The sequence below is a fragment of the Cuculus canorus genome, chromosome 12, assembly GCF_017976375.1.
Source record: "Cuculus canorus isolate bCucCan1 chromosome 12, bCucCan1.pri, whole genome shotgun sequence".
NCBI classification, from domain to species: domain Eukaryota; kingdom Metazoa; phylum Chordata; class Aves; order Cuculiformes; family Cuculidae; genus Cuculus; species Cuculus canorus.
This window is the reverse complement of record NC_071412.1, coordinates 5,035,233-5,053,018: the sequence shown is the minus strand read 5'-3', so window position 1 is coordinate 5,053,018 and position 17,786 is coordinate 5,035,233. Positions and strand designations below refer to the sequence as shown.

Genomic DNA, 17,786 nt, shown 5'->3' with positions numbered 1-17,786 from the left:
TAGGTCACCCAACACTGAATTTATTTTTCAGTTCTCATTTTTTATATTGTTTCAGGAATTCATGCATCTCTGTAGCGTTTTGTTTTCATTATATAATTCTTCTCCCCAGTTGTGCCATAAACTTTAAGATTTTGAAGTTCACAGATATCTGCTGCACAAATAGTTACTTGTATACACACGAATTGTGGACATGAATTAGGTCAGCGGGAAATGCGGTCTTTAATTGTGATACCCCGCGTGCATTCTTTGGATCGCAAGTTGCAAATCCACACACCCTGAAGACAAAAGATTTGAGGGCAAGAGGAAAAGTGGGGCAGTAGGGCAGGTGCCACTCATAGAGATAAACAATAGGAGAATGCATAAGACTCAGCATAAACTGTTCTTACAGCGAAACAGATCATTTTCCCATTGTCTGAGGAAGGATGAACTCGGTGTGGATCTGACTCTGTTTTTCTTTGTATATTCCGTAGACCGCACCTCGTTTGATTTCTGCTTTTACTGGCAAACTTCATTTTCTCAGGAAAATAGTGTTAGTGCATTCATTCTCTAATTGGTTTTGCCTCATTGCTTATATTTATATTTCTTGCTTTAGGAGGCTAACTTTTAAGAAATCCAGTTGAAACTGGGCTTTTTTCCCTGTTCAGTATTTTTCTAACTCTGAGGCAAGCTTTGTATTAAATTGACTTGGAATCAAGTCCAAAAGTGCTTCGTTAGGTAAACTTCCTACTGAGTTCATCAAAGATTTTGCCTGGAAGAAGACTAAATAGATTAGGATCAAGTCCCTGCTTCACTGTTCAGTTTCATATCCCCAATGTCAGTTATGTTATCTTTTTACTGGCAGTCTTCTGACAGGTAGTATTGATATCCTCTGGTGGATTAGTGACTTGATTCACAGATGAAAACTTGTTACTATGAAGTAAACACGTAAGCCCAGATTTTCCAGATTATTTAAGGTTTGTTATTGCTAATCTGAAATGCTGTGAGAAGGAGGAGAGGTGGATTAAATAGGCTACAAGAGTCTAAAGAGCGTTCATGTTTTCACATTTCAGATGAGTATCGCAAACTGTGCACAGTAGCTGCTCTGCTGCCGGCAAGACCTGACCTTCCACCGGGCCGACCCGACCTTCCTCCAGGCCGTCCTGATATCATCCCTCCACCACACATTCCTGGTGTTTATCCTCCTCAACAGCCAGAAATTGTTTATCCATCTCGGGTTCCACCACCTCATGGTAAGAAAGAAATAATCTTTCCTTGCTGCATTTGCATTTAGCTTCGTTAAAAATGTGTTTCTCAGGAGCAATGTGCTCCCTTCAACTGCTGATATTTTTTGCTTACTTTATGCAGTCGCGTAGTTTCCGGTTATCCTTCCTAATCATAACCTGGTTACCGTGTACCTTACAGCAAGTGTGTACATCGTTGGTACTGTTTTCCCTGTCAAGACAGGATTCAAAAGTTACATCCCCAGTGTCTGTACTGAGGCCCATGTATTGTAGTAGCTACATTACTGTTATTTTAAGGCTATTGTGAACTTCGCTCCATGTCAACATTGAGGAATGTGACTAGTTTTCTGACTAAGCTGTGATAGTTAACTTTAAACAGCTTGGCTGTGAGAAAGCAGCGTCTTCCCTGGAGGTATTTAAAAGACGGGTAGACGAGGTGCTCAGGGATGTGGTTTAGTGGCAGGTGGGAATGGTTGGATGTAGTCGTCTTGGACTTCAGTAAAGCCCTTGACACAGTTTCTCACAGCATTCTGCTTCAGAAACTGTCAGCCTCTGGCCTGGACAGGCGCACACTCTCCTGGGTTGAAAACTGGTTGGATGGCCGGGCCCAGAGAGTGGTGGTCAATGGAGTTAAGATGATCCAGTGGGTCCTTTCCAACCTGGTGACTCTGTGATTCTGTGACTCGATGATCCAAGAGGCCTTTCCTAGCCTGGTGATTTTATGATTTTATGTTGCTTCCTTCACTCTTGCTTGGTCAAGTAGGAAATGTACCGATAAAAATACTGTCCGCTGGACACCGAGGCTGACTCAACGCAAAGCAAGAACTTTTACAGTGATGTGCATGGCATAGGTTAGGCTTTTTTAGATCCAGTATTTTGCCAGAGCAGCATACTGATATATTCCTTATTCTGTCCCTTGCTCAGGGAATTTAATACATGCCCATATAGTTTGCAGTAGGCGTATGCCACTTGAAAACCTTTGGCATAGCCACGTACCCTTTTGCAAGTAAACGCAAGCTCATTTCACCCATTGTCTGTGCGGATGGCAGCAGGCTCTGCTTGCACTGGCACCAGCTGAAACTATTTAGTCTTGGTGCAGCACCAAGCTGAGCTAATAAGCTTAAGAGGCAAAGTATGTTAACTGAGGCCTGACACTGCGCTGACGTAGCTGCATAGCTTCTGGTCAGCTGGGAGCACGGACGGAGCCAGCTCACGTCTGCCTGCCAAAGCCCGTATAGGAATACCTTCCAGGGTTATCCCTGCCCTCCTCTCACTCTGCTGTCTATGAAAATGGAGATAAGTGGACCAGTCTGCCAGCTCCTTGCTACTGTAGAGTCCCTGAAGTGCCACCTACCCGCTTTACCACTAGATATGAGCAGACTCGGTCCTCTTTTGTCCTGAAAAAGGGGAAAATGGGATCAGCCTTGTCACAATGGAAAAATCAGTGGTTGCTAGCTGTTTTCAGACAAATCTCCAAGAGTCTTAAGTGCTGTTTTCTTTCTCCCAGTGCTGATTTTACTATGTAATACACATTATGATGGAAGGTAAAAGTTGACTTTTCATAGAAAACGCTGGACAAGTTACCAAAATTGATTATGATCTATTAAAATATTGTGATTTCAGTGATCTTGCCGGTGAACTTCACCGACTATTGCCAACTGTTCCGACATCTCTGCCTTAATGGACGCTGTGTTCCTACTCCTGGGAGCTACCGCTGCGAGTGCAACAAAGGATTCCAACTGGATGTTAGAGGGGAATGCATTGGTATGTGGTTTACTGCTGTAAATCTCAGGGGAGGAGTTTTATTTTAAAGAAGAAAAATTATTTTCCACACAACGTGATAAGTCTGAGTTCTTAAATAAAAGAACCCTGTTTCAAAAAAAAAAAAAACAAACTCACCCAGTAAATAAGACTTCCAAGAACTAATGGCTTTCAACTGCAGACTTAATTTTATAGCAGTTTTACCTTTAAGACGGTATTTAACTAATCTTGAAATTCCACAAAATTATACAGAAGGTTTTCTTATTTTACTAACCTGAGACTGTAATATGTTTATTAGTGACTGAAAATGACCTCTTTAAAGTACCACCAACTCTCTGAGAAGGCCAAGGACCTATTGTAACAAAGAAAGAAAGGAAAAAAAAACCAGTCCTGATATATGTGTGATAAGATTTACAAGTCCTCTTTCAGCACATCAGCATCTCATATCGAGTATCTCATTAGGCTCTCGAAGCCTTTAATTTTGGGACTCAGAGTTTGATGATAGGAATGAGAATCAGCCATCTCTTGATGGCAAAATCTTCCATGTAAAAGCCGTGTCTCCAGAGGTGCGGGATTAAGGCTTCCACCTCTCACACATGAAATATCTTGTCCTGTTGAGTACCCCCTTTTTTTTCCAACTTCTGCTTAGCTTAGAACATGGTATCCTTTTATGGAGAATTCACTGGTGTCCCTTTTACTTTCAGATTGAAGCACTCTATTTCTCCCTCCATAGACCCAAATACCTTTCAAACAACGTCTTAATAAAAATGTATTGCCCGTGTTTTACAGATGTTGATGAATGTGAGAAGAGTCCGTGCATCAGTGGAGACTGTGTGAACACCCAGGGATCTTACATATGCCAGTGTCGTGTCGGCTATCAGAGCACAGCAACTAGAACAGAGTGCCGAGGTAAATCATGGTTTTACAGCCGTATCTCTACTATTGTATACATACCAGGAGTGAAAACAATTTTTAAGCAAAACTTAATGGATGTGGTAAATACGAGGGTCTTTTAAAAATTAAAAAAAATCAGATAGGGCCGTAAAAATGATTAACTTGCCTGAGCTGGCTCTTCACAGGCTGAGTTATGAAGAAACACATTTTGCCTTGTGCTGAAAGTATCTTGGCACCATTTATGTCTTTGAAGTGGAAGAAACGTGTTTTCATTCTTTTGTTGTTGTTTTTTTAGAGTCATGAGACGTTTTTTCTTTTGCTTCTTGAGGATCTCAAGGGCAATTACACATCCTTTCTTTGGAGCAATCCTTTACCTATAAAAGACTGTTAAAAGACTAAGGGAGGTGGGGGCAAAGATAAGCCTTCCAGTGGGTAAATGAGCGCAGAGCCTGTGTGTTGTCCCTGCCCACTGTCAGAAATAGGCATAAAGTACAGGAATGAAAACTTTAAGTGAGGTATGGAAAAGTAGTGAAGCACTAGGAAGGTCTAAGTGTGCAAGCTGTAGAATCCCCATTATTGGTGTTTTGAAGACCAGACTCAACAATTGTCCTGGTGGTCTTCATCCTGCCTTCCTATGGCAGTGTGAAATGTGTAGCTCCTCAGTGATCTGCCCTCTGTCAGGGTTTGGTGCTCCCAAACTGTCCTGGGGTGGGAATTTGACTGTAAAGGTGGATGCAGTCCTTTATAGTTAAGTCATATGAGAGACTTCTGGCAGGAGAATGAATGACTACTTTGATAGTCTGTAAGAAGTAAAGCATCTAAACGAAACAGGGTGTTTCAATGCTCAGAGTTCCGGCTCGTCTTCCTATTTTGCTTTCTGCATTAAAAGGAGGGTTCCTTGGGCGTGCACTCATTCTAAAGCACAAACTTTCTAAATAGGCAGAAGAAAGCTATCTGTATCAGTGTTTAATTTTGTTTTTTCTTTCCTTTGTGAATCAGAAAGGTATTTGTGGTACAGAGGCTTCCTCCAATCCAGGAGGACATGCAGAGCCAGCACGGCTGCTGCATGTTGCTGGGAGTATTTGACCTAATTGCTGCCAAACAGCCATGTTGCGGAAGCATCTTCATAGTTTAGATGACTAGTGGTGAAGGAGTGCTGAAGTGGAGTCTCAGCAGTGATAAATTTAGTTATGAGTCATTTTTGTCACACGCTTTTAATTTGACTGATTCATTACACAAACACATGGTTGTCAGAAGCCCAGTAGCTTAATGGCATTAAAGTGTGGTCACTTAGCAGTTCCTTTGCAGTTGATGGGAACTGTGCTTGCCTGACAGGCAGTTCAGAAAACGCTACGATGAGCGGAATCTTTGTTTTCTGAAGGAATTTTTAGGACCAGTTTAAGGAAAAGGAAAACTGCTAGTGAGGTGCATTTGGCAAAATATGCGTAGAGCATATGGTGCTTGCCAAAATCAGCATTTGCTGTAAAATTACTTCGCATGACTACTTGTTGAGGATTCGTTTTTTCGGGGTATACAATTGTGTCTGCTGATACGCTTTTGCAAATGTATTCCTTACATCCATTCTTGAAAAATGAAGTGTCCATAATGACCAGATGTTCCTTGCTCTGAGGATCCAGGGGAGAGTATTTTTCTGCATGATGAATCTGATAGGTGATTGAACATTGTAGTCTGTATCGCAAGCTACTGATTCAAGTGTTGCTGGGATCCCTTATCATCCTAGTAGGAGTTTGGCTGAACAAATCTGTTAATTGGAGACAGATGACCAAGGTTATTACGTTATGGTTAGTGATCAAAACAAAAACTACTTTTCAATTGCAGAAGGGGGGATGTAAAGTGGACCTCAAAAAAGGTTAAATTTTATAGTGATTAGGTATGAATGTATGGGAGTCAAAGCTTTAACAGTGAAGTGCTTACTGTAATCTAGCTGTCGTTTCTGAGAGGAGGTCAGACCTTAGGTGGAGATGGCGACAATAAATAGTCGTTTCAGTGAGAGGGAAGCTTTGATTTTTGCACGTTTCTCTGGGGGTTGGGGGGAATAATCCACAATGTTGTGCTAAATCTGTGATTTTCCGCACTGTGATTTAGATGGCATCAGATGCATAAAAGTACAACTCTTAATGAACTCTAAAAAGCCAGAAAAATCTTGAGATGGTGTGTATTTCTGCCTGTCCTAAGGAAGAAAGCTAGTGGAGTAGCTGAAGCCAGGCTCAGGTACAACCGAGTGCCTCAAAAGTGGGGGAAAGGGACTGAGCAGAGAGAAAACACACTTTTATGCACTGATGATCGATGATGCTTGTTATCAAATGAGGGGAGTTTTATCATGCCTGTGTGCTCAAGAAGGCTGCAAGCTGCCACTGCAGTGAGCTGTCACTTGCGCAGCTCTTGCCTCCACTGTCCTGGTTGCTCGCCTGCAAAACAGTTATTTTCAGGGATTTCCTAACAGCTTCCCAGAACTACCGTGCTGCTAAGGAGGCACGTGTAGGTCCACAGGTTCAAGAGGCATGAGTTCCCCCTTAGGTGTCCAGAAAGCAGGGGCATTTGGGAGGATGCCCTTTGTCTCTTCCTGAAGCACAGCAATGCTGTTCTGCGGAGAGGGCCTGGGGAAGGGAACCCCCAGGATATTTGGGAAGACCGTGTGGTTGCACACTAGATAGGTCTGCATGGGCTGGTTGAGATTGCTGTGAGCAGAGTCCCCTGTGTGTAGGAATCTCTGGGAGATGGTCCAGGCCTTGATGGAGAACACTGAGCAATCTGAAAAATGTCTAGACAGTCTGTCTCAGCATCTCCTCTCCCCTCATTTGGAGGAGAGGGAGAGCTGCCAGCCTCGTGCTATATCACTGTTCAGGTCCTCCAAAGCACTTGCCAAGCACCTCCTGCAGAGAGAGGGAAATGAAGAGCTGATGGTTCAAATATAAAATAAGCAGGAGAAATATCTTCTGAGGTGGGAAAGTCTCAAACTTTCCTGTTATCTTACAAAACAGCAGCAAAAGACAAGCTTCCTCCGTCTGTCTTTCAGTAATTGGCTATTGTTAAGTCAAACTTCAGTGAAAATATTTTCACGATGAACAAAAATGCAAAAAAGAAAACCCCAAACAATTGAAAGGATCTGATTCTTGTTTGAGCAAGCTGCAGGTTAATGTTCACTGAAATTCATTCAATAGCAACTTGGAATTTCTATCTGATGAACATTTTCCAGCTCCGTGATATTCGGTTATGGAAATCAAAAGAAATTATTTTCCAGTGAATATAGTTTCCCTGAAGGGTTAAAAACCTAGGGGAATGGGAAAAATTCCTCTTGAGTATGTAAAATGAAAAACCCCAAAATGTTATTTTTCTTTTCTCTTGGCTTGCAGACATTGATGAATGTTTACAGAACGGTCGTATCTGTAATAATGGACGATGCATCAATACAGATGGCAGTTTTCACTGCGTGTGTAATGCTGGCTTCCAAGTGGCAGCTGATGGGAAAAACTGTGAAGGTAAGGCTTTTTTGAAGTTACTCTGTGTCAGTAATTACAGTCGCAAGAGGTTATTCACATCAATGAAAAAGAAAAGGCCCTCTGGTGGGGTGGAAGGAAAGGAACAAGGAATCAAATTTCTAAATACCTTTCGCTGTATCTGAGAGGGCGAGTAAACTGTCTTTTGCAGCCAGTTCTGGAGCCTTGGCTTGGCAATCCTCAACGGGATGTCTGTCCAGCAGGAGAACTAGCACATACCACTATCGCAAAATGCAGTTTCTTTGATGGGAGTGGTACGTTTTAAAACGGAGCTTGAGTCACATGCTGCCTGCTTTTACAGTGTGTTTAACAGCATGCTTTGTGGGAATCTTACTGGGTGACTAGCAATGTGTTTTATGTAGATGCAGTCTGGTCTGACCCATAAAAACTGTTTTAAGAAAAATTTGTAAACATAATTGATGTGTTCCTACCTCCCAGACCTTTACTAAAGGGGGGGAAAAAGAAGAATGCTCTTTATCATGCTTCCCAAGGTCCTTGGGAGGGTTCCCAATGATCTATTCATACGTTAAAGGAATTTCAAGCACTGTTCTTAGAAACATTTTTGGCAGAATATTATCTCAGTGATTCAGCTCAAAGTCTTAATGCCAAAATTCCTGGTTGGGATAGATACATGATTTTTTTTTTTTAAATCATAAATTATTTTTGTCTGACTTAGCCTGTAAGTAAAAAGAAAACACAGCATGTCTAGAAGTGTAATTGCTGTCCAAGACAGCTGCAATATTAAGGAAAAAGCACAATTCTGAATATATTGTAATGTCATTATGATCCAGTGATTTTATGTGCTAGTAGTGATTCTGCTAATCCTTGGTAGAGACAGACATTTTAAGACTCTGTTTTTCCTGACTCTTTTTTAAATACAGTTTAGCACTATAAGCTGCTTTTAAAATATATCTTATGATGGAACTGTATTGACTAAATACACTTGGAAATGAATATATTTTGGAAAAAAAAACTCGATTCTGATTTATTCCTTTCCCACCAAATACCATGTGTTAATAGTAATAAGAACCAGGACATTGGCAGTCTGGTAAAACATTTTTAATTCCATTGCATATGTTGCCAGAATGTCTGTTGCATCCACTTATGAAACGGTTTCATCGCTGGCATTGTAATGCATTGAGCTTTGTTCTTAGGAATACATATGCACACACACACTAATCAGTAGAGACCGTGGCACGGTGCCATGACTTAATGTAACTATCTGTAGTCCTTTAAAGGAAAATGGTAAATAGTGCTGATTCTTTTTGGATGTAACATCCAAAACTGATGTCACTTGCTCCACGATAAAATAAAGACTAAGACGATACGAGAACTTACTTAAATCAGGTGTAGAAGTGTAGAATTCTCTGTACTTGCCCCCTCCCCCCACTTTGGTTGGGTTTTTTTTTTGTGTGAGTAACTGTGCAGGGTTCAGAAAAGCAGTGTCTGGGACCTCCACCTTTTCCTAGTCGAATCCTTCATGCTACGCCACTAGATCGGAGGGTGAATAGTGCTCATCTGAAGCTATGATTAATAAGTACCCTCCAATGTGTGCTGTCCCACAGAATTCAGGAAAGAGGTAGGTTTTATCTTAAATGAACGTTGATGATGGAAGTGCCCACAGAACGCACACTTCAGCACAGTGCTAGTAAGTCCCCCACATCATAAATCTTAGACTTATCCAATGGAGGTTACGAAAGTTTTCACAAATGCCCACTCCTCCCGTCAGGTGTTCTGAGTGACATAAAATTGTGTTTTCCATTCCAAATGGGAGACTGCTTCTAACCTGGCTCCTGCTTACATCAAGATTGCAAATCCTCCTCAATTACAGATGATTCTCACTTTGTAAGGGTTTTTATCAACTGGCAGTTCTTAAGCTGTCCAGTTTCTCACCTATTTTTCATTCTTTGCTCTTTTTGGATACGTAGCTTTCTGTGTCAATGATTCATTGTGAAAACAAAAAAAGGTCATTGCAGTATGTCCCGTTCTATGTTTCTGATTATCCTATAACTCTAACAACTAATACAGAAATTTATGTTTGTCTTTTGGATGTAACTAGTAAGAGTCCTTTTCCTTAAACATTATGAGCATTACATCTATTGTGTACATTTTCAGATATGGATGAATGCAGCATAAGGAACATGTGCCTCAACGGGATGTGCATCAATGAAGATGGCAGTTTTAAATGCATTTGTAAACCAGGGTTCCAGTTAGCATCTGATGGACGCTATTGCAGAGGTAGGTACAATAGATTACAGGTTCCCAGAGCTTGTGAGTCATGTCCCTCTGGCAACTTCAAGAATTGCCTTATTTCCTTCCAGCGATCCATGGGGACAAGAAATGTTGGGCAGAGTTCTCATCAGATATGCTTGCTTAATCAACTAGAATGATTTGTCATTGTGCAAAACAGTACTCAGTCTTCTCCACAGTGTTGAGCAACTGCCCTAACCAGCCAGTGGAAAATATTCTTTGATCAAGAACTGTGTGATCTGACCTAGTTAAACTCCATTTATTTTTATTTTTTTTTTTGCCTATGTGGTCTTCAGCAGTTTGGCTCCAGTATATCTCACTTTTTGTGTTTGGCCTTTTCAAGTTTTCTGCCTTTGGCCACCCAAACATCTTGGCTCGTTGCTTTCTTTGGGTCTTACCCCCATTCCTGTCTGGGTGTTCCTAGTCAATATAGCACCTCCAAGGAATGCCCAGCACCCTGTGTTACCAAGAGACAGTCGTGCGCACTACAGCAATGTTGTCTTTTCAATTTGCAGCACTAGCTCAGCAATACCCCCTGTGGGAGACACTGCAGCGTTCTGGTTGCTAGTTATGTCATCAGAGTTTCCGTTCAGTCTCGTCAGGAACTGGACGTTTTGTGTGTATAAATCTTCATGTTTCAACAAGTTTTATAGGCCAAAGCAGAAGTTGAAATAAGGAATAAACAAATGCTGGGCCAAGTTACTTAGAATTTTTCTTTTGAAAAATTTAAAATCTCTTAACTCTTGGAATGAAGGCAGCAGAAGTGCTTGCTTACAGTTTGGCAAATTTTAAGAGAAGTCATGCTGGATTACACAGCAGCATCTTGTTGTGGACCAAATAATAAAAGTAAACGTTTGAATAAATAATTTGGTTTTGAGAGTTACTGACATGGAAGGTGAATTAATTAGGATCCTGTTGCTTCTTGAACGCTGTACCAATCTCAGGCCTGAAGTTCATGGTGATCTAGACTCTCAAATCCAAACCAGGCCAATAAATCCAGTAAAATATCCTGAACTTCTTTTGCGTTTGGTAGCTTTTGCAGCAGGGCACTGCTATGCAGCCTTCAGGTGGGGGTACCGTGTCTTCCTAATGAGAGATGACCCCATTCTTGCTTTGTAACAGCCTTTTTTTCATTGGGAGAGTGGATTGTTCTTTAGTTTCTCAAATGAACAAATGTGCATATCCACACAAGTGTCTCCTTGCCTTAACACTACCTGCTGTGTTGGCTGCAGCCTTCACACACTTAGAGCAATCAGCTTTATTTCCATTCTTAGCTATTTTCCAAGCGGTAGGTGTATGTGGTAGATATGTGCTTTTCCAAAACTTGTTTTCTAGCTGGTCTGTGTGTGGGACAGCAATGAGACTTCATCTCAGACTTGACAGGGAAGCAATGGATGCCCATCAGGCCTTGACACCTCAGCCGATCATGTTCCTAAGGCTCCTGTGTCATTATCAGGAATGTGACACACTGGCGCAAGCTCAGCCCAAATGGTTGTCTTGATTTTTGCCTTAAGCATCTTCTGGTATTTCTTTCTTTTTTGTGGGGGGGATTTTTTTGGTTTTTTTGGTTTTTTTTCACATTAGTGTGTGCACTGAAATGCTTTCCAAGAAGATCGCCTGTAAATTGCTTCAGACTACTGAAAAAACAGTGATACTCGACTCCGTAGCCTCTGTTATGTGCCTCCTGGCTAAATATGAGTATGGATACAGCCAGAAAGGGGTTTCTGGCCCTAGAGAAATGTTACTTCTGTGCATCAAAGAGAGAATGTTTGAAAATTATCCAAAACTGCAGGCAAATCAACTGATGTCTACTGAAGGTTGAAACAGATCTTACGGTAAAGTGAAGGATTTCTCCCACTGCTTTTCAACACTTACAGTAAGCCTTGTTCTCTATGAATAAGCATGCAAACATTCATTATGTGTTAAAATTGCTATTGGGTCAAAATCAAACCACATTTTGAGACCTTGACACCCAAATTACACTTTTTTCCCCAACTTCATATTTGTCTCCTTTCTTCCACTTGCCAGAAGTATCATGAAATAATTCCCAGGAATGTAGTGGCTAGAGAGAGCACAACTCTCTGGTAAATGTCTCTAGTCACGTTATTAAAAGTTTAAAACACTGATCTTTAATAATGTCCTTTCCTGTACATTTTAATGTTTATCTTTATTGAGTCTTTTCTATGCGCGCCACATGTACATAGTAAATAGCTTCTGTCCTACAGAACAGTCAGTCTTTGAAACACTCTTTGTTTGCACTGCATAGCCTGAATTTATTTGTGAAGTGAATGCGTTGAACTTACGCAAGCGTAAACTCTTATGCTCACGGTTGCGTGTGCAGTTAGTGCTCAGGCATATTGGGAATGTGCGTATGCACAAACTGACATTTCTGTAGCAAATTGACTACCTGCCCGAGCAGTTTTGATAGGAAGTTGAACATGCGTCTTTGCCAAACTCATTCGAGGATCCACAAAGCTGTATAAAAATTGCAGTTTGCAACATATTGGTCTTATAAACCTCATTTGATGCACATAAACTGAATTTTGATGAAGAAGAATTTCTAGCCCAAAGTTGGGGGTACTGTAAACGACACTTACTTCTGAAGAACTGGAATTTCAATGTAAGTACAGGGCATATGCTTGGCTGTCTGGTAAAATATTCCACTCAGGCTTTATGAAGTAACATGCCAAAAAAGAATGTTACACCATAGTCTTGTGTATTCCCCGTAATGCAAGACATGCTGAACTTATTTACCATTAGCTTCTTCTGCTGATGATTCGCTAATGATTTTTCAGAAATACTTCCATCAGGCAGGCAGGGGCTTAAAGTGTGATTTCTGGTCCATACATTTTGCTTCATATTTAGACCAGACAGGAATTCCCCAAATTGAAAGCTATTGCAAGGCAACTGAAAGCAGCAGTTTAGTAGTCTGAGTAAATTTTTCCTGGTTAAAATTAGAGGACTCAGTGTACCCAGCTGGCACCGCTGAGCAGCTAAGCAGAAAATTTACAAATTCATTGGATATGGAGAATGAGTTCATCAGGTGGTTTTCCAGGACCAGGTTGAGGAATTCTGGCAAAAGTTAGAAAGGTGAGTATTTTTGTAGTTCTCCAAATGACGACTTTTGCCACAAAAGACAGCAGAGCCTTGTCAAGATTAGAAATTTGGACTCTATGCCTGTATGTGCAGTTGATTTACTGGGCAAAATCTCAACCTTGGTAAAAGCAAAGGCATTTTACTCCCTCTTTTTTTGGACCAACATTTTCAGCTATCTGTGCAATTCTAAGTGACCCACTTTACCATGCTATAAAACATCTATAACAGTATTTTCAATATATTCATAAATTGGTGCAAAAGAAAATGGATTTCACATTTCAGCTCTTATTAGCTTACAAAATCTTTTAAAAAAGTTAACTACAGGGAAATGAAAAAAAAAATGTAACTTTACTTTCCGTTTCAATAACTAACCTTAAAAAAGGAAAGTGTTTGGAGTATTTTGGGGGGTTTTTTTTTAGGAGAACTCGTACCTGTTGAAGTTTAGCTTTGTCTGACAAAATAGCTATTTACACTGTTAAACAGTATGGGCACATTTTGTATTCCCAACTCTGTTTACTTACACTGAGTAAGGACTAAATTTAAAGTGGGAAAAGCATTTAAGATTTCTCTGAAACAGAACAAAAGATTGCAGGATGAAGTAGAAATGAATTGAACCCATGTACTTAACTTCTATTTTAAAATGCAGTTTGAAAAAGGAATCTTGGATCATGCAAGCCGTGTTTTATGCCAAACAACACAAACTAAGTAAAACACAGAGGTGTTTCACTCTCAATTTGCCCTTTTAAGGTCAGAAAAAAGGAAATTGTCACACACGCTGTCTCTTGTATATATTATGGAGAGCTGTTATGAAGTGATTATTTCATAAAGGTTATACATACTTCCAAACAGTATTTTAGGCACTCCTTTTCTTAATCACTTATAAAATAGTGGCATGCTCTCTCTGTCTAGAGAATGGTTTTACTGTTAACAGGATAGGCAGCCTATATAATTTTTTACTAATTTGACAACCCTTTGTGATAGTATAATATTATAAGGCTTCGTTCTTGCGTTTCATTCCTAAGGGCCTTATTGTTCAATGTACTATTGTTGGGCAAAGATGGTAGCTTGTGCTCTGCAATTGCTCAAGGCTCAAATCATTAACAAATTCCTTTCAAGGCTGGAGTACAGTCTGTCCATTGAAAGTTTATAAAATGGGCTGTAATGAGCATCTGATAGGAAAACCCAATTGTCATGCAGATCACTAGAGAGACACTGCGTGGGGGCAGGGTCTGACTGTGGATATTCGGATGTACTTCCAAAAACTGAACTCGAAGCAGGAGGAAGGGAAATTCTTTGGTGGCCCTGTGAAGGTATCTCGGGGAGGGTGGTTTCAAAGATTCAGTTTGCTATCTGGACTGACTTTGTACAGCATAAACTAACTCTTAAAACAGAAAGGGAATGCCCTGTTTTACACCACACAAGTCCTTTGTCTTAGCAGTCACGGTTTCCTCCTTTCTCTGGTTATGTTTTTGGCTGAATGACCCTTAAATTGGAATATGTACCTCTTGGGAACTACTTAGGAAAATGTAGTCCATTTTCATTCTCCAAGGAAAGAGAAATTATTTTGTTCTGTTTGTCCTGAATTTTGTGTTTTCTTCTTCCATTTCACAGGATGATTTAGTAATTATTCCTAATAAAACCTTTACTTGAACTAGTTTCCATTTACACTTGTTTTTTTTCTATAGGATACATTGCAAATAAGCTGCATAAATGCAAGTTTCAGCCAGTCATTGAACACAATTTAATTTAATTGCTAATAAAGCTCATCCTGTTCTCCAACAGACATCGATGAGTGTGAGACAGCTGGAATATGCATGAACGGACGCTGTGTGAACACTGATGGCTCTTTCAGATGTGAATGCTTCCCTGGCCTTGCAGTGGGACTGGACGGACGTGTGTGTGTTGGTAAGACAAGCTTAATGTATGGCGAATCAGAATTAACCACTGTTAATGCCTTTTTTCCCTCAGTCTTTAATAGTAAGACCACTTGATCTCTGGATACTCAGCCCCCCAAGCTGGAAAACAGGGGTGGGGAACAGAATGGTGACCCCATAATCCCAGGTGAAATGATTAGTGACCCTGCTACACCACTTAAATACATATAACTCCAGGGGGCCCCGTGAGATTCAACTCAAAATACTGAAGTAACTGATGGAAGTGCTCACCAAACCACTTAATCATTTATCACCAGTCCTGGACCAGGGGGTCGAGTGTCCCCTCGTTGAGTTTTCAGGTGGCACCAAGTTAAGTAGGAGTATTGATCCAATTGAGGCAAGGAAGGCTCTACAGAGGGGTCTGGACAGGTTAGATCAGTGGGTCCAGGCCAACCGTATGAGGTTCAGCAAGGCTAAGTGTAGGGTCCTGCACCTGTGCCAGAACAATGCCGTGAAACACTAAAGGCTTGTGAATGAATGGCTGGAAAGCTGCCCAGTGGAAAAGGACGTGGGAGTGTTGGTCAACAGTCAGCTGAATATGAGCCAGCAGCGTGCTCCGATGGTCAAGAAGGCCAATAGCATCCTGGCTTGTATCAGAAATGGTGTGGCCAGCAGGACCAGGGAAGTGATTCTCCCCCATACTTGACAGTGGTGAGGCCACACCTCGAATGCTGTGTTCAGTTTTGGACCCCTCACTACAAGAACGACATTGAGGTGCTGAGGCGTGGGCAGAGAAGGGCAGCGAAGCCGATGAAGGGGCTGGAGCACAAGACTTACGAGGAGCAGATTAATTGTATCTCAGCTGAAACTAGGGCAATGTACAACTTACCAGTTGTTCATGGACTGGTGGATGGCAGCTATAGTGTATACCGAGAGCTCAGGGTGTTTACTGTAATAGCCCACTCTGCTCTTTTTTAATTTTCCTTTGCCTTTAAAGATAAAAAAATGTATGGGCCAAGTCACAAAGTCAGGTAGACTGTACAGTGTAGTGGTGTTGGAGGTGAGAAGTGCTGTGTCAGTTTTGATTAAGTGAGAACTTGCTCCATTTCTTTCAGTGTAAAGTTCTTCATTTGTCACTAAGCTTAAAGATTTAATTACTCTTTCACCTCTTTTTAAAGTGGGACATAATAATTTTCCCACTTACGCCTTTCTCTCTACGATTGACAGATGTTTGAGGTGTTTAATTTTAAAATTGTCATGTGTCTGAGAGCCAGTTTGTAAAAAGTGAGCAATGTCACCCCTGAACCTGAAAAGATAAGTATTTTATATCTTACCACTGGAGTGTCATTACTGACTTTTTGTTTTTTACAAGCAAAGATTTTTATGACAGCATATTTTGTGATCTCCCGATGCAAGTTCTTCTCTCATTCTGCCTTTTTTTCAGGCATAAAATGAAAACAAAACTTTTAGTGTGGCTGTAATCCAGAGTGTTGCACCAGTGGTGATTTTAGCCTTGTTGAATCAGAGACAGTTAACAAGGTCAAGAGAGGGAGAGAAAATACTTCTTGTTGAAATGAAATCAGACCTTTAACTCTGCGAATAAAGTAAACAGTTCTGATTTTCTTTGGAAGTTTTGAGGTCTACTTGGTTCTAGCTTTGAGATCTGCCACTGGGCCTGTCAAGTTACAAGTAAATAATGACCCTGTCACATGGCAGAGACTTTGTCCCTTTTCCCCATGGTTTCTTGCTAGTTCGAGGTTAAATATTGGTTGTTCCTCTAGTAGTTTAATGCATTAAATGAGGCAGTGTATGTCTGAACTCTTAGGACATGCGGAAGAAGAATTTCCTGTCCCAAGTAGAGTGAGGTTATAGGTGGTGAAGACTGTAGGGAAATGGTGAAAGATGTTTTGTTTTGACAGCTATTTTACAGTGTTTATGACACCCAGGATAGATTTAATACTTGTAATTTATAGCTGAATGGTTGACTGTGACAGGATTAAGAGAGATTTCTTTTCTCAGATACACATATGCGAAGCACATGCTACGGTGGCTACAAGAGAGGACAATGCGTGAGACCATTAACCGGCGCAGTTACAAAATCAGAGTGCTGTTGTGCCAGTACTGACTATGCCTTTGGGGAGCCTTGTCAGCCCTGCCCAGCGCAAAATTCAGGTACGCCGTATTCACTGGTCTGGTACGTGTGCTAATCTAAGCTTTATGTTGATAAACTATTTTTAGAAAGGTAAAATACACTTCTGTGTTACCATTGCACCTTAAATCAGGATGGTTAAGTTGTTGTATAGCATGTTATATATTTTGAGGACTTTGCTAATTAGTATGTTGGAAGAGCACGGGAGAGAATTTTTTGAGGCAACAGTACATGCCAATATCTGGCGCTAGAGTTGTTACATGCATTAAAACAGATTTTCAAGCAACAAGCTATTTTGATAGATGTGCATCACAAAAAATATAATTTTGACCTCAGCTTATTTATGGAAACATCTTGAGTAATTCATGTGTTCAAATCCTTATATACACCTATCAGTCAAATGTTTACGCAGCAAGTAGCCTTTGAATAGTGAAAGCAGGAACAAACGTCCAGTTGAGTTGGTCGAGAATACTTGAATCTCTTGCTGAAATCCCCACCAAACGAAGTTGTCTGGAACATAACTTCTCCTTGGCAAGAAAGCAATCCTAATCATTCTCATGGGCACAATCTACTTTTAGGAAAGCACTTCTTCCAAGAAGACTGTGCTGACACAGTCCTTGTCGTGAAGCCAGTAAGAAAAGAGACAATGGTTTCGCGAAGGTGACTGACTGCAGGGTGCAGTTCTAACTGATATCTTTATGGAAAATCTCAGTTTTAACGGATAGCTTCCTGAAAAGCATTAGGGTGACAAAAACCGTCTAGACTGGTTGAGCTGAGGTAAGCTCTTCAGCAGGAACTTGCTGACCCCCATTTTTGTGTTGTTTAGAATAGCAAAACACCAAGGAAACGTTACCAGATTAGCAGTCCCTGTTGATATCAATGGGGTCTTCTTATTGTACTGTAGAGTTGAAATCTTTTGTAAACGTTGAACTCCATATCATTGACTTCTGTTTCATATTTAAATTACTTTAGTAGAGCATGTACGTATGTGGAAGCTATTTTTTCCTGTGTAATTTTGCCCACC

General features: G+C 40.8%; 1 protein-coding gene across 2 annotated transcripts in view; it reads left to right on the top strand.

Moving 5' to 3' along the window:
• FBN1 (fibrillin 1) overlaps positions 1-17,786 on the top strand; it is a 158,949-nt gene that overhangs the window by 72,083 nt on the left and 69,080 nt on the right. For both annotated transcript variants that reach the window (XM_054077541.1, XM_054077542.1), the window contains exons 11-17: positions 1,050-1,229; positions 2,844-2,984; positions 3,771-3,890; positions 7,250-7,375; positions 9,509-9,631; positions 14,522-14,644; positions 16,633-16,785. In XM_054077541.1, coding sequence (XP_053933516.1) covers positions 1,050-1,229; positions 2,844-2,984; positions 3,771-3,890; positions 7,250-7,375; positions 9,509-9,631; positions 14,522-14,644; positions 16,633-16,785 — 966 coding nt within the window. The remainder of the gene's footprint in view (positions 1-1,049; positions 1,230-2,843; positions 2,985-3,770; positions 3,891-7,249; positions 7,376-9,508; positions 9,632-14,521; positions 14,645-16,632; positions 16,786-17,786) is intronic.